This window comes from Phalacrocorax aristotelis, chromosome 2 (assembly GCF_949628215.1).
Source record: "Phalacrocorax aristotelis chromosome 2, bGulAri2.1, whole genome shotgun sequence".
Classification (NCBI taxonomy): domain Eukaryota; kingdom Metazoa; phylum Chordata; class Aves; order Suliformes; family Phalacrocoracidae; genus Phalacrocorax; species Phalacrocorax aristotelis.
In genome coordinates, this window is record NC_134277.1 from 27,000,373 (window position 1) to 27,014,750 (window position 14,378).

General features: G+C 44.7%; 1 protein-coding gene across 2 annotated transcripts in view; it reads right to left on the minus strand.

Annotated features, from left to right (window-relative positions):
* CALCR (calcitonin receptor) overlaps window positions 1–11,174 on the minus strand; it is a 176,816-nt gene extending 165,642 nt beyond the window's left edge. The window contains exon 1 of one of the 2 annotated variants that reach the window (XM_075082844.1): window positions 11,087–11,174. In XM_075082844.1, coding sequence (XP_074938945.1) covers window positions 11,087–11,130 — 44 coding nt within the window. In that variant the 5' untranslated portion in view covers window positions 11,131–11,174. Of the gene's footprint in view, window positions 1–10,045; window positions 10,205–11,086 lie in introns of those variants that run through there. The other variant, XM_075082845.1, reaches the window with a different exon arrangement.
* Between the last annotated feature and the right edge of the window lie 3,204 nt (window positions 11,175–14,378).

Below are 14,378 nucleotides of genomic sequence, written 5' to 3' on the forward strand. Positions count from 1 at the left end.
CTCCAGAAGGTCATGTATGACTGGTGCATGTCAAGGGTATTGCCTCTCTCACCTTGAGCTCCTCCGTTATGAACCTTCTCCTGTTCCACTCCTGTCTCCTCTTCCCACACATTTCCACTCTCCATTCTTTCCGTTCCATTCACAATTCCCAGTCAGACCTAGCTCCTTCCAAGCTTTCTGCCACTGCAGTACCAGTCTCCTTCCCCGGCCTTCAGTTTCTCCCCTTCTTAACTACCTCACTTTCCTTGCTTCATGACTCCAGTATATTTAGCAGGGAAGGGAGGGGAGGGAATTCTGTCTCTTCCAATCCATATTTCTCCTATTGCCCTGGTGTCCTGCTAGCTCCCGCCTTGCAGCTCTAGCACTTAAATGCCTCCTCCTAGGAATGCCAGTGGTTTTCAGACAGCACTTTGTCCCCCAGCATCTAACTTGTCAAACAAGCTTATCCTTCTCAAACGCTTCCTGTCTGTAACTCCACTGGCCCTCAGTACTAACTCCTAATCTCAGTTTCAGTACCCCTCTTCTGTGTCTGAATCCATTCCCATTTTCCCACACTCCACACTATTTATACCTCTTCCTGCTCCTCCTTTGTGCTTTAGTCTTGTTCTACCTGCTCTGAGTTAGGCAGCATAAACTGGCTTACACTACCTCAAAACTGTGATTGCAGACCAAAGTTCTAGGAAGACCAGGGCTGTACATGTGTGGATAAGTTCTTACATAAATGGTAGAAGGTTCAGTCCTGGCTAAGAAACCGTATACTGCCAAGTCCATTTTCCACCACGTGGTAGCACAGGAACTCCTCAGAGATAAAGAGCAACCAGAACTTGCGGACATAAGCAAAACAATATATCCTGCGCTAGAGCTGACTTTCAGAGATGATGAAAACTATCTTGCCAAGATTTTCCAAATAAATTCAACAGTTTGAAGACTGAGACAGCTAACTTCTCTTTTTTTGTCAGTATGCATTGTGAAAAGGGCTGTATTCTCTCCCAATATCTTCTCCAGGCTGTTGCATCCTTGTCCACCCAAACCATGACCATGGCAGAGTGCAAGATGCTTATTGTATTATGGTGCCTTTGTTTGAATTAAAATAGTATTTTAGTATAAATAAAATACTTTTATACATAATTGAAATTCTGCTCACCTGCAAAAGTATTTTTATAATGAGAGTAAAAATCAAGATTTCATTCAAAAATTCCTGCAATTCATTAATATGTTTCAATTTTCATTTTTTAAAATTGAACATTTTCAATGGTAATATTAGTTCTGAAATACATTTTATAAAATCCTACACTGAAGTAATTGGCATAATTAACTACCTTTAAATGTTATACCCATGTGATTTCTCCTTGTGGAATTAACATGAGTTGAAAACCACAGTCCACCACTTCAAGAAACTTCTTATCAAACGTATTCTTTGATACATGGCATGAATGTAACGTATTTAACCTGCATTATAGTAAATATACTGACCATATCTTGCAAGTTATTTCTGTGAGTAGAGAAAGTATAGGCTTTAATATTAATAAAACATTGTCCCTGTATTTTGCAAGGACATGAAGATACCTTCAGTTAATAGACAAGGTTCCACAGGACCCTTTCTGTGTACGGTGCATCCACACCTCCTTCTGGCTTAACCATACTAATTTCTCACACTCTATAGGCCATTAAGCCCCACTTCTTTTCCCCTTATTAAAGGGGTGGGTGCTACATTTTTCACCATGGACTAGTTTAAATACAAAGATTTGTGTCATTTCTATCACTGCGCAGACAACTCAAACAGTCACAGCAATGACAAAATGCTGGAATGGGCTTGGATTTTTAGTTTGCATGTAGATCTCAGACATAAATTATTTTGGATAGCAGGTGAAAGAGAAGAAGGGATAGAGTTATATGACGACTACCTCCAGGCTTTTCCAGTAATGACTTCTGATTACATTGGGCATTTCATGGGATGAACACATTTCCTTCAAAACACTGCAGGTCTGATTGCCAATGAAGTCATCAGGTGTTTAAACACTTATAAATCCAAACATACATGTTTTATTTTCGGTGCTGAAATTACTGCAATCTTTAGGAAACATACTATCAAATACCATGAGACAAAAAAAATGAAAAATACGATAAAACCCAGTGGAGTAAAAAATACTGGGACTGCTTTATCTGTGAGAACATATGGTACCAATGATTATTACTTTTTACTTGATCCTGCTTCAAGCCAAAATGTACTTGGCAATATTTGAACACAGAGGGAAATATTGTATTGTAACGCAAACAACTCAAGGGCTTAAATGAGTCAAGCCCTTGAGCAGCCTGTAGTAGGGGAAGTAGCCCTCAGAAAATTAAAGGAAGTCTCCTTGCACCCAGTTTGTTCCACGTCACTGAGTCTTTCTCAAGACAAGGGCTTAAAGGAGTTCCTAAACTCCAAGCACTACAACTCTGCACAGTCAGGAGCACATGATCCACTGTCTACGGGTTACTCTTTCAGTTTCTCAGCAGATGTTCTTAAACAGCCTAAAGCGAAGCCAAAGACTTACCGGAGATGCTCTAAATTGGTCAGACTAAACTACCCTTTGAATCAGCCTCACACTAATCCTGTTTGCCATTTTCCTTTGTTAGAAATAGAGTTCCTGGAAGAGTTGCAATATAAAATGTTAAGATTCAATAATCCACTCAAACACCTGTATAAGCGACTAAACCAATACCAGTGATCTGCCTTACCAATATATTGCATATGCAAAACTAAATATTGGCGCGTAAATGAAATTTCCCCTGCTACAATATATATAAATGGAAGACAGGGCTGTCTATAAGCTAATTAGGCATTTTGTAACATAGCTTTCCAGAAGGTCATCTCTACCATAAATGCACAGGTGCATGATCATTCAAATCATCTCTTTCTTCTGGGTTCTGCCTTTCTGCAAAACACTTCCTTCTCTAAAGTTTTTGTTATTTGACACAACTTCTCCATCCCATATCCTTCAGTCTTAATAGTGTTTCTGCCCAGCAGCAACAGCACAGCTGAGGATAACAGCAGCAAACCTACCCTTTCACCTTCCATGTTTGGAGAGTAGGGATTTGGAGACAAAAGAAAATGAGGATCCCACCGGGACCTGGACTGACTGATGAGAACAGGAGTTCTTATCAGGAGAGATCCAACTTTTAGTCACATGAGGAAGCTCAGCAGTCTTAGATAACTTTCTCTACCAAAGCCAAGAAAAAATTTTAAAAGTTTCTCTAAGCGATCAAAGGTGTAAGCATCAAAAGGTGCAAACATCCTCTCTCCTCTCCTTCAGTATTTAAGGCTGGAGAAGTTTGCACACAGCTTATTTAAGAGTATGAAATGCTTACACCCACAAGGTGTTTCAGGCTGCTAGTATAGTTTGTAGAGGGACTGTCATCACAATCTGAAGATCATCAAGTATCTTTTGTTGTTCATTGTACTCCAACGGATGAGACATGACAGCCCGTAACATGTAAAGAGCTGTAACTTTATGGGACAGCATTCATTCCTCTTCTGTGAGCAATCATACTTGTCCATCCAAAGATGCCTACCATCTGCTTGTTAGCTCTCATACAGCAGATTACACCATCATGCTTCAACAATGAAAAGGGAGCGCAATGTAAGGAAGGACCTAGTGGTGAAGCAGCTGCAGAGCTACAGGTAACTGAGACTACAGAATACAGGCTACAGGTAACTAGGGCTACAGGTAATTAAGACTACATGAATGGAGACAAACATAGAGAAAGCAAGCTGGAGCAAATCACATCGTGATAGCTCTGCACAAAAGAACGTAGCTTGGGAAACAGAAAGTGAGACACCAGCAGGTTCTGTACTGAAGGCAGTGTGGAGCATCACCAGTCTGGTCCTGCATCATAACAGGGGTAAATTTAAAAAGAAAAATCACTTGGGGGGGTCACATCACTTCTTCACAGATCACTTAAATCAAGACAGCTTGATTTGCTACAGATAACCGCTCTGGCACACATGACCTGCAGGGAAGATGCAGATACAAACATTATCAACAAAATACAACTCAGAGCTACCTGTGATTTTATTAAGCAATTGACACTCATTACTGATATCAGCTGGAGGGAAATCAAAACGAAATGAAATGGAGTCATCCATCTGCATACATCACAGCTGAAATGCTACAGTCACATGAGCTTTCTCGTGTTAGAGCACACCTCAGTGCTGCCTGAGAGAAACAGAAGTGGCTAATTCACTCTGTGAATTTATTCACTCTTTGATTACCTTTCTCACTTTTCCATCAAGCTCTAACCAGTGCCACAGATTACAGCAATTTTTGTTACACGAGCACTGAAAACTAAGTAAATATTTCACCATAAAAAACCACACGCAGAAAATTCAGTTGACCTTTGAAGTGACACAGTGCCAGATGTGGAGTCTCATTCCAGTCACTAATAAAAAAGCAAAATAGAAGTTTAGTTTCTTTTTCTTTTACAAGTATATCTCAGCACAATCTTAACCATGGAGCCTTGACATCTTTATAATAGCAACACGGTGTTTTCAGAAGCATTTCACATTTTTAAAAGATATATTTTTAATTGTCAGCTTAGTTCTGAGAAGGCAACTCTGAAGACAAGACACCATTCATCTTCACTCAAGCAACCTCCAAATATGTCTGTGAACTCACTTGCATTGCCTGCAGAAGTGCCCAATTTCTAGGACAAAACAAAAAAATAAAAATCTGCTTTCTAATTTTGGAGGGGTAGTTCAGCCCTTTGTAGCATATCCAGGAAGACAATGGCATTCCAAACACCTGCTTTTGAATAACAGCAATTTTCTGTACCGCGCTTTACCCCATGCTAATGAGGACGTCACAAACTAAAGTTAACATGCCAAAGCCACCAACAAGCATACATTGTATCTTTCTACTCCATTAAGGTGCATACTGCTAGAGCTGCTACAATAGAGTGAAACTTGAGATTCAAAAATACTGCAAAATTTATCAAATGTATTATTCATCTGACTCTTGGTATGAGTTAATAATATTCATCAAAAGCCACAGACAAAGTGATATGGGTCTTATATATGCCGCTGGTTATGACCAAGCAGGAGATTATTTGCTAAACAGTGTCACATGAAACTGCGACACTGAAATGTGACACCTGAAGCTGAAATGCATGCTTATTTCCAAAAACACTACTAAAGCTGTGGTGTAAACAGCCAATTCTGCCACATTTGTGCCAGGTCTTTCATTAAGTATGCCTGAAGTAAATTATGAAAAAGCCAAGCTCCAGCAGCTTATTTTAAAATAGATGCCATTCCACGTCACCCTTACTGAACCACATAGGATTACTGTGAAAAAAAGCAGGTGCACTACAATCACCTCAAGTCAAGGTACAGTAGGTAAGATGCACTTGCATGAACTGCATTTTTCACTTTGTTTTGTGCGTTGTATGTACAGGTAACAATACTAGTACTGCGCCATCAGTCTGTCTCCTCCGGGACCCAGGAGAGCTCCTCCCTGCAGTTTCCCTGGGTCTCTGGTGCACAGGTTAAGCTGATCCTTGCAGTACCCACCTCTGATCCTTGCAGTACCCACCTCTGATCCTTGCAGTAACCCACCTTTCAGGACTACAGCACTTCAGTATGCAACTCACTAAAAGCATTACTAGTTTGCCTGTCCACCACATGATCCTAATTCAGAAGGCATTTTGGGAACCATGGAAATAGCCATGGCATCATCTACTCGCATTCCCAGTGCTATTTCCTATCAACTATGTTCAATTGCTCCCTTTCTTGTTATAGCTGCATATCAAAATTTCTTTTCTTCCTTGGTTTAATGGAATGTCTTTTCATACGTCCATACAAGCCAGCACAGGCAGTCAAACGGAGCTCTCTACTAGAGTGTAACTACCACCTCCAGGTCCTCCCCACCCTGGGGACCCATACCCTTAACCAAGGGTCACCTCAAAAGCATAGAGCCAGCTGAACGGCTCACAGGCTCACTAGTGAGGCAAAACCATGTCCTTGGTTTGTTCATCAGATCACCAGAAGTAAGACTCCTCCAACATCTGTGGATACCATCTTGATTAAAAAGGTGCCCAGATGAAACATACCCATAAACACATAATATGAGGCATGGATGTTCCAGTTGTAACTTTGGGTGAATACCAAGCCCAACATTGTTAGCAGTGCTGCTTATTGACTGAGATGTGGCCAATACCTCTGCCATTGTCACCTTGTATTAGCTAGTTCTCCATATGAGCAATTCAGAATGTCTCTCCATTTCATAGGCAAAATCAATTTAAATTTTATCCAATATTAAGGAAAGTTTTAAAAATGGTCTTGCATACAGATTCTCCATTCTTTCCACCTGCCAAATCCCATCATCAAAGCTATGCATGGAAGCATAACTGTAACAAAAATAACAAAAAGCTTCAGCACAAAATATCTAGGGTATATGTGTTATAAGCAAAATCCTCTTTTAAAATTAACAGTGCTATTTAGCTTCTCCTGCTTCAGAAGAATGAGAATTACCTTTTAGGAAATTTACATCTAGTCTTTCTCTGCATCAGAACCACTCGTTACAGCACCTGTACTGTAGCACGTTCTCATACAAAACACCACCTCTGTAACGCAGTAGCATGCAGAGATCCCAGGGCTCATCCTGAAGCAGTCATTTCAGGTACCCGAAGCATCTCTGTCACGTAGGCACGGAAGCCATCCAGAGACCAGCGCTTTGCCTCTCAGGACTGGGCCACAGGGGCATGTCTCGCTCCTGGCACTTCTGTTGCACTCATGTACCAGAGGCTTCTAGCAGCCAGACCCACTCCATCCTAAGTTAGGAAGTGACTAAAAGCAATGTCAAATGTAAAGTGGGTGTAAGACCAAAAACCAGCTCAGAACGAAGAACATGTAATTACGTGCTGCTCTTTGGCAGGCTACTGCTAGTAAACATTGAGGTTAATACTGAATAAACAAGATCAGAGGGAAATAACATACAACCTTAAGGCATTGGTCATTCATTTCTGGGTACCTTTATCAATGACTCAATTAACATTCAATCCTGTTAAAAGATGCTTGGTGTACCCTTGTTAAGTATGGAATACTCATGTTTCAGACCAAGATCATCTGTTGGCCCCTACATGGCCTTTGGCAAGACGTCTCCGTCTTTCTTGACTATTTACATTGCAAATTTTTCATGAGAGTGAATTTCGCTCTGTGTTTGTAGTTCTAAGCAGGGACCTGACTGGACACCACAAACAGCGGTTCAAAGTGCTCAGCACATAACAGGATCGCTCCTGAAAGGAACAGGTATGATCTGTGCTAGCATTAATATGAGTTTCAATATTGACTTCAATGGCAACAGTCAGGACCCAAACATCAACTATCAGAAATAAAACAAAACTGAGCTTACCTGCTTACTAATATGTAGAACCAATGGGCATTTGCAGAACAAAATTTCATGGTACTTGCTAGCACAACTTTCATTCAAGTGTAAGCTCAATTATTTAGTTGCTCATTTTCTCAAAAACTGTACTTTCATGCATAATTTTAAAAAGAAATATTAAAAAGTCTTTCTTCTATATCATGATTTTCAGAAACATTTTTCTATATTTTCAGGAAATCATTATATGTTCTTTCCTCCTCCATTTTCACTTATACAAAAATAGTGGAAATTAATGGCAGTTACATTGGTCATGCCAATATTATTATATAACAGGGATTGCAAGTGCCCATTTAGCTTCTCACAGGTCCATAGATCCAGATTTTAAAATACCATATAATACTAACTGGCTAGCTTTTAAGCATTTTTCCATTCTACTTTGATCTGGAAGAGAGTTGGAAGAAAAACAGTTCAGCAAACACTCTGTAGGACGTTGTTTTCAACTTTAATGGAAATTTTCAACTTCCTCAGATGGTTCTCAAAACCATTCTGCTGTAGACATGAAGAAAAAGAATTTCACTAAATTGGATTTGGTCAGTTTATTATGCTAATCCCTGTGAATATATTATTCAGTAATATTTCAACAAGGTTTTCAGAAAAGATGTTTCTGTTCCTTCATCTCCCATTAAAGCTTATGAGCTGCAGGGAACTAAATGGTAACATAGATCAATTGTTTGCTGACATTTTTATAGTAAGCCAAATATTTAGCAGTTTATTTATGAACTTCTTTGCCATAAGCAACATAATCCGATAATATTCCCCCCCATGCTGTCTGAATACTTCTGTTAAAATATGGTACATATACAAACTATAACCTAACTTACGATCCATTCTGATGAAACTGCCCATAAAAATCGGAGTATAAGACAAATCCAAACTGCCTACTCCTCTTGAAAGTACAATACAGTTTATTACAGATAAAGCTTCATTTAAAATATTAAGACCTATGTGGCTCTTACCCATGATTCTAAAGCAGTGCTACGGAGAGTTGTTAGAAGTGCCATCACTTAGCCGAATTTAAACATTGCCACTTGAATTTCTAACCAAAGTTGGCTGGCACTCACTATAAATGATAATGAAGACCTATGGTGAAGCCCATTCTTTGGAGGGCTTAATTGGGATTTTGCCATTGATTGTAACAGGGCCAACACTTACTCAAGATTTAGAAAGTCAGCATACTTTACTACATGCCCGTAGGTACTGAAACACACTGTTTGAGTTCATTCAGAATAATTTCTTTTCAGCCAGCATATGACAGCTATTGTATGCACCAGAGAGGTAACCTAGCAAAGCTTACCTACTGGTAAAGGTTGTCAGATGTCTGAGGAAATTAGAAGGAAATATTAACTCTCCTGCATTTAATTTACCTACTTGACAATTATGCTTAGGATTCTGAGTGGTGAATTAAATTCCCTCTTCAGCTCGACACCACCTGCAGTTTGAGCTGTTGGTAGCAGAGAAATGTTACCCTGGTCAGCCCTGATAAATTCAGCCCTAGAGCAGCGCAGGGACCCTTCCACGGACCAAACACTAGGGTTCCCCCGCTGAGTACCACACTGCGAACACTGGAGGGGAAAACCAGCAGAAGCGAGAGCTTTATTTCATTCAGTGCCTACAAAAAGACAAAGGCATTTTAATGCAATGGCTTGATTGATTCATTCTAAACTCCCTTTAGCCAGACTACTTAACTTTGTTTTAAGAGGGAGAGCACACAGTCCTGGGAAGAACATCACAGGCTGTATTACCCATAAGAAGTTCAAGTGGTAGCCAGTGTATGTAAAAGCATGGCAGGAAGGCATCTGTTAGATATTAACAATATTGACTTTGAGAGGTCTTGGGATACACATCTTTCTATTTACTCTTCTTATGAATGATTGTTTTATTCATCGTTTTGGTTACAACTGATATTCTGTAACTAAAATAAACCAGAAGTTTTTCACTTTCTTTACAAATTGTCAATGACATTAACCTTGTAAAAAAGCCCGCAAGAATGAAATCAATATAGCAATTTAAAGACAAAATTGGCAGGCATTTATATTGTACTTGGACACATCCAGTAAACAGTCTCATACATCAATCTACTGTCATCAACGGCAATATTCTGAAACCGACTAATGTTTTTACATTTGCGGTGTCAAATGACAAAGAAAGTACAAATAGCGGTCCAGCAGATGAAAAATAACGCGGAAACTGTATCTGGCATGAATGAGAAGCACGGACTAGTGACTCAGGTGTCGTTTAAAAGCCCTGTTACCCCTGTACTTCCAGGATGGAGAACGGCTACTCCCTATAACCGTCTACGCCGTACCGGCAGCGACCTGCTGGCCAGTGCAGCAGCCGCAGTGGGCACTCGGGGTTCGCCCGCCGCTCCCCGCCCCGGGCCGCTCCCCCGGCGCCCGCGGGGGCTGCGGGCACTCCCGCGCCCCTTCCCCCGGGCGGCACGGCACACGCCGCTCCTGCGGCTCAGGGCTCCTACGACCACCTCCCTCTTTTTTTCCCCTTTTTTTTGGCTGCAATGCCAGCCGGGACCGCCCCCCCCGGAGCCCGCTCCCCGCCGTTCGCCGGACCCCCCGCCGCTCTCCCTCCCCGCTGCAAGGGCGGGCGGCGGCGAACTTCCCGGGACTTACGGTGGCAGCGCTCCCGGCGCTGGCGCGGCACCTCTCCCGGCCTCCCGTCACCTCGGGCCACCTCGGCGGCGGTTCGGCGCCCGCACCGGCGCGGCCCGGACGGCCCTTCACTCCTCGGAGGGGTGCATGGCGCCGTCCGCTCCCCAACACCCGCTCGGTGGGTCCCCGCGTCCCGGAGGGGGCGGGCAGACCGGCCGCCTCAGCCGGCGTACGGACAGGCGCTGGCCAGGGCCGAGCCCCTCCGGCGGGGCCGTGCCTCGGCAAGCATCTGCCTCCTTTCGCCCGCGACGCGCCCACCCCCCGCTCCCCCCCGGGCTTCGCGCCGACGTCGGTGCGGGGCGGACGGAGAGCGCCCGGCGGCGGCAGCGCCTCCCCCGCGCCCGCCTCCCCGCCGCTCCCGGCCGCCTGCTGCCGGCGGGGCGGGGGCGGCGAGGCGAGGCGGGCCGCGCTCCGCTCCCGCCGCACCGCCTGAGGCGGGGGCCGCGCTGCGCAGAGGGGAGGCGAGGCGACGCCCGCCCCGTGGGGCCAGGGGCGCGTCCCCCCGCTCGGCCCCGCCGAGGAGGCGGGGGCGGCAGCGAGGCTGCCCGCGGCCGGAGGCCCTTTGTCCCGGCGCGGCGGCGCACCCCCGTGCGGGGCTGGGGGTCCCCGGACAGCCGCTGGCCGGACGCGACCCACCATGAGGGCGCGTCGCCTCAGGGTGCCCCGCTCCCCTCAGTGCCGGCTCCTCGTCGGAGCGCGGGCCCTGCGCGCCCAGGGGCCCGTCCGGAGTCCCCGTCACCCTCCTCCTCCTCTCGGAGTTCCTCTGACCCAAGCCAGCGTTCCCGTCCCATTGCGGGCACCTTTCGGGAGAGGAAAGCCGGAGGAGCGGAGGGCGAGACCCCGCTGCTCGGGCACCGGGGTGGGAGGCAGCGGCAGCGGAGCCCGGGCTGCCGGGGGGCCCTGCCCGCCCGGGGGATGCGGCCCCGTGTATGCGGCCCCGCGTCCTCCCGCCTGCCCCCTCTACCCCGCTGCTCCTCCAGCTGGCCTGAACCATTTACCTACCGTCCGCCGAGCCGGGGGAGACCAACACGGGGTGGCCGCAGCATTCACCTGACGGCAAAGTCATCTAAATTCCCGTTTCTGCTCCAGAAGTTATGTAAGCGCCTTAAACAAAAGGGAGAGGCCGAGAACACCCTGCTCCGAGCGCCTCGGGTCTCCTCGCAAGTGCAGCCCCCCGCTACACGGGCAGCTAGAGGCAACTGAGCCAGCACCCCCCGCGTTGCGGGAGAGCGTCGAGTGGCTGTGCACGAAGTATTGCAGGGGAGGATGACTTCTCTGCTGTGACTGCTCCAGGCTGCCCAATATTTAAATATCCAGAGAGCCACAGTAAGGCTGTGCGAGTGAGCGAACGCACGGTGATTCACCTCTGCACTCCTGCCAAACGTGGCAGTGCGGACAGCAGGTAGTAAGGTGTCTTCCCAGCAGATGGAGTCAGGCAGCAAACAAACTTGCTAACAAGGTACCACCACCCGGCTAAGAATAGCTTGCTTCTTTCGTCTCTCTGCTCTAAGGACGTTTCTGCCATCAAATAAAAGCAACTTTGATGCCGTCTTTTAAGTCGTTTTGGCTTACTTCTGAATGGAAAGTTAGCTCCTATTCGAAGTGGTTCTCAAGCGGTTTTCTTCCACCTACCGCTTTCTCTTGCAGACTACAGTCAAATTGTACAGCTTGCCCTTATAAAAACCTGCATGCAAACCCAGACGGCTGCCTTTCTGCCTCCTTCCACATAGCTCGGGCCATGCTGAGGAGGAGGGAGGGAGAGGAGCAAGTGAGCTTAGAGTGGAGGAGGCTGCGCTGGGCTGGGCACGCACCAATTTCCAAGAGAAAGGAACCTCTTGCCACTTTTTCCAGCAGCTGTCTAAAAGGCTGGCTCTAGATAGTACTGTCAAAGAAATTTGCCCTCCTTAGGATATATTGGGGTGGGGAGGCAGGGGGCGAGGGAAACATAATAAAAGATGAGACACTCAAAGAATGCTGATGCAAGTCGTCATCCCTTTAAGATTTAAACTTTCACGGTAGGTTTCACCCTTTACTCTTGCAGAGACAGCAAGGAGAACCAGTGGGAGCTGCTTTTATGAGCTCTCATAATGCCACAATTACTTCATTGTTCACAGCTTTCTCTGGCAGGAACAGCAAAGTTAGCTGCAGTATATCTGGAGCCACGGAGCAGCACCCCTACGGACCAGCCACAGTCGTGTCCCTCTCATACTCCGGCTACCCTTAGGTGGGCTCGGGTGAGTCATGGTTCAAAGTGCTTGAGATGTTTGTGGAAGAGGAACCGCTGAGAAGCAAAACCCTAAGCTGAAGCCTAGGGAGAGTAGAGAATCCCCCTTCCTGTCATTGCAGCCATGAGTTCAAAGAGGAAAAATAGAAAGTTTTTTTCATATCTGGTAGCCTGGAATATTTTCCTTTCTGGGGGGGGAGGGGGGACGATGGATAGTGAGTGGGTGGGTCACTAAATGAGTACAGTTTGCTTTAAAAGCTACAGAAAGCAGCAGAATTACATGAAGGTAGGTGATGGTCTGTTTACCAGTGGTTTCTTCCACAGTCCACCTGTTCAGGGTTTTTGTGTCTTGTCTGTCTAATACTGTTCATTCTATGATTGGAAAATGTCACTTTCTCAATTACTGTTTTTATACCTATTTCAAAACAGATTTTTGTTTGTCTGTTTTCTTACTGAGTAGTGTTCATCTGCTGAAGTATAAATCTGTCATCCCATAACCTGGAAATAGCTTTTCTAAGGTTTGAGTGGGTTTTTTTTATTTATAAACTCCCATTTTGTTAACCATTACCTTGCACACAGAAGCAACCCTTTCTGATTTGTTTTGCTACAAGCAATTCCATTGTGCCCCATGGGACTGCAAGCATGAGTAGTTACTATTTGGCGTGTGTGTGAAATACAGATCAGGCCCATAAATAACCACTGGAATATTATTATTAACTGTACCTTGATGGTTTTATTTCTGTTTGTGCTCAGGAGTCATTGCAACACAGACTTCTGCACAAAAGAGGTGGCTGAGCTACTGTTTTATGTTGTGAGATTCTAGTGTTGCTTTGTATGTGAAAAGTTAAGTCAAAACCTGATTCCAAAACTTCAGTGATTTCATTCTGTTATGAAAGAAAGCTTGTTTCCAGAGAGTATGTGAAGTTGTGCATTTCTGTAGTTTGTCTTGTTCACACAATCTTTTTTTTTCCCGAATATATTTGGTCTACCTTTAATGGTACTACAACTAATGATGCCACTTGTGAAAGAGGCACTGCCCTAATTTTGTTTCTCAGGTGCAGAATTTGAAATAAAACCAAAGTTCCCTGCAGGACCTATAGTCTTTCCACAAACTGGGCAGCAATATTGCCACAATCTTTTGCAGATGCCTGCATTGCGAGCTGTCTGGAGGTGAACTATTGTCCATCATATTTTGTGTATCTTCCCTGCGTGGCATGGTGCACCCCATAGGGACTACCTGGAGCACAGTATCTTCAGGTAAGGATTTGTTTGCTTGAAGCATAGGAAGAGTGAGCATTGAGCTGTCTCCAGAAGGCTGTATAGGCATGCTGTACCCTTTGATAAAAGGATCATAAATAATGCTTTTGAGTAAGGGCTACATTCCTAATTTGGACAACAAAATGGAAGGAGTAAAAGACAACATTTAAACAAAAATGGTAATAAATTCGGCCTAATCCAGTTCAGGGTGAAAAAAATGGGAATTTGCCATTAGCTTCAGCACAAGTTAGATCAGCCCTATTAAGACATCCATGGGAATATTTCTTTTGCATACAACTTTGTAATCATGACTTTGCACTCCTCGAAGTGACTTGATTGAAAACTCAGAATAGTTACACCACTATCAGCAGCAGTGCAGGCTTCCTAGCCCTGTCTGCCTGTAAATACGTCAGCTCCGCCAGAAGGAAGTTCATGGAGTGGTGTTCAGGCCATGCACCCCTAACTGGACAACTTCTTTTGAATTTCAGGAAAAGAGGTCACTTTGGAATTAGGGTTTTGAAGAATGACAAGTAAACTGCTTTATGAAGCTCCTGCCAGTTGAAAAAGTGCATTCCAAACATGAAAAGCAAACATCAGGGGAAGTATAGAGATGCTTAAGTGGCTGGAAGATATATAAACAACTTAGACTAGGATTACTGATGGAACAGAAGAGTGCTGTGCCGTAAGAGATGAATGTAGGTTAGGAAAGTTGTTACAGGAAGGTGTGTGAGTACATTTGATGGATGAGGAGGCACAAAACCAGGAGAGCAGAACAGGGATATTCAAAATGAGGCACAATGTGTGAGTTATTCA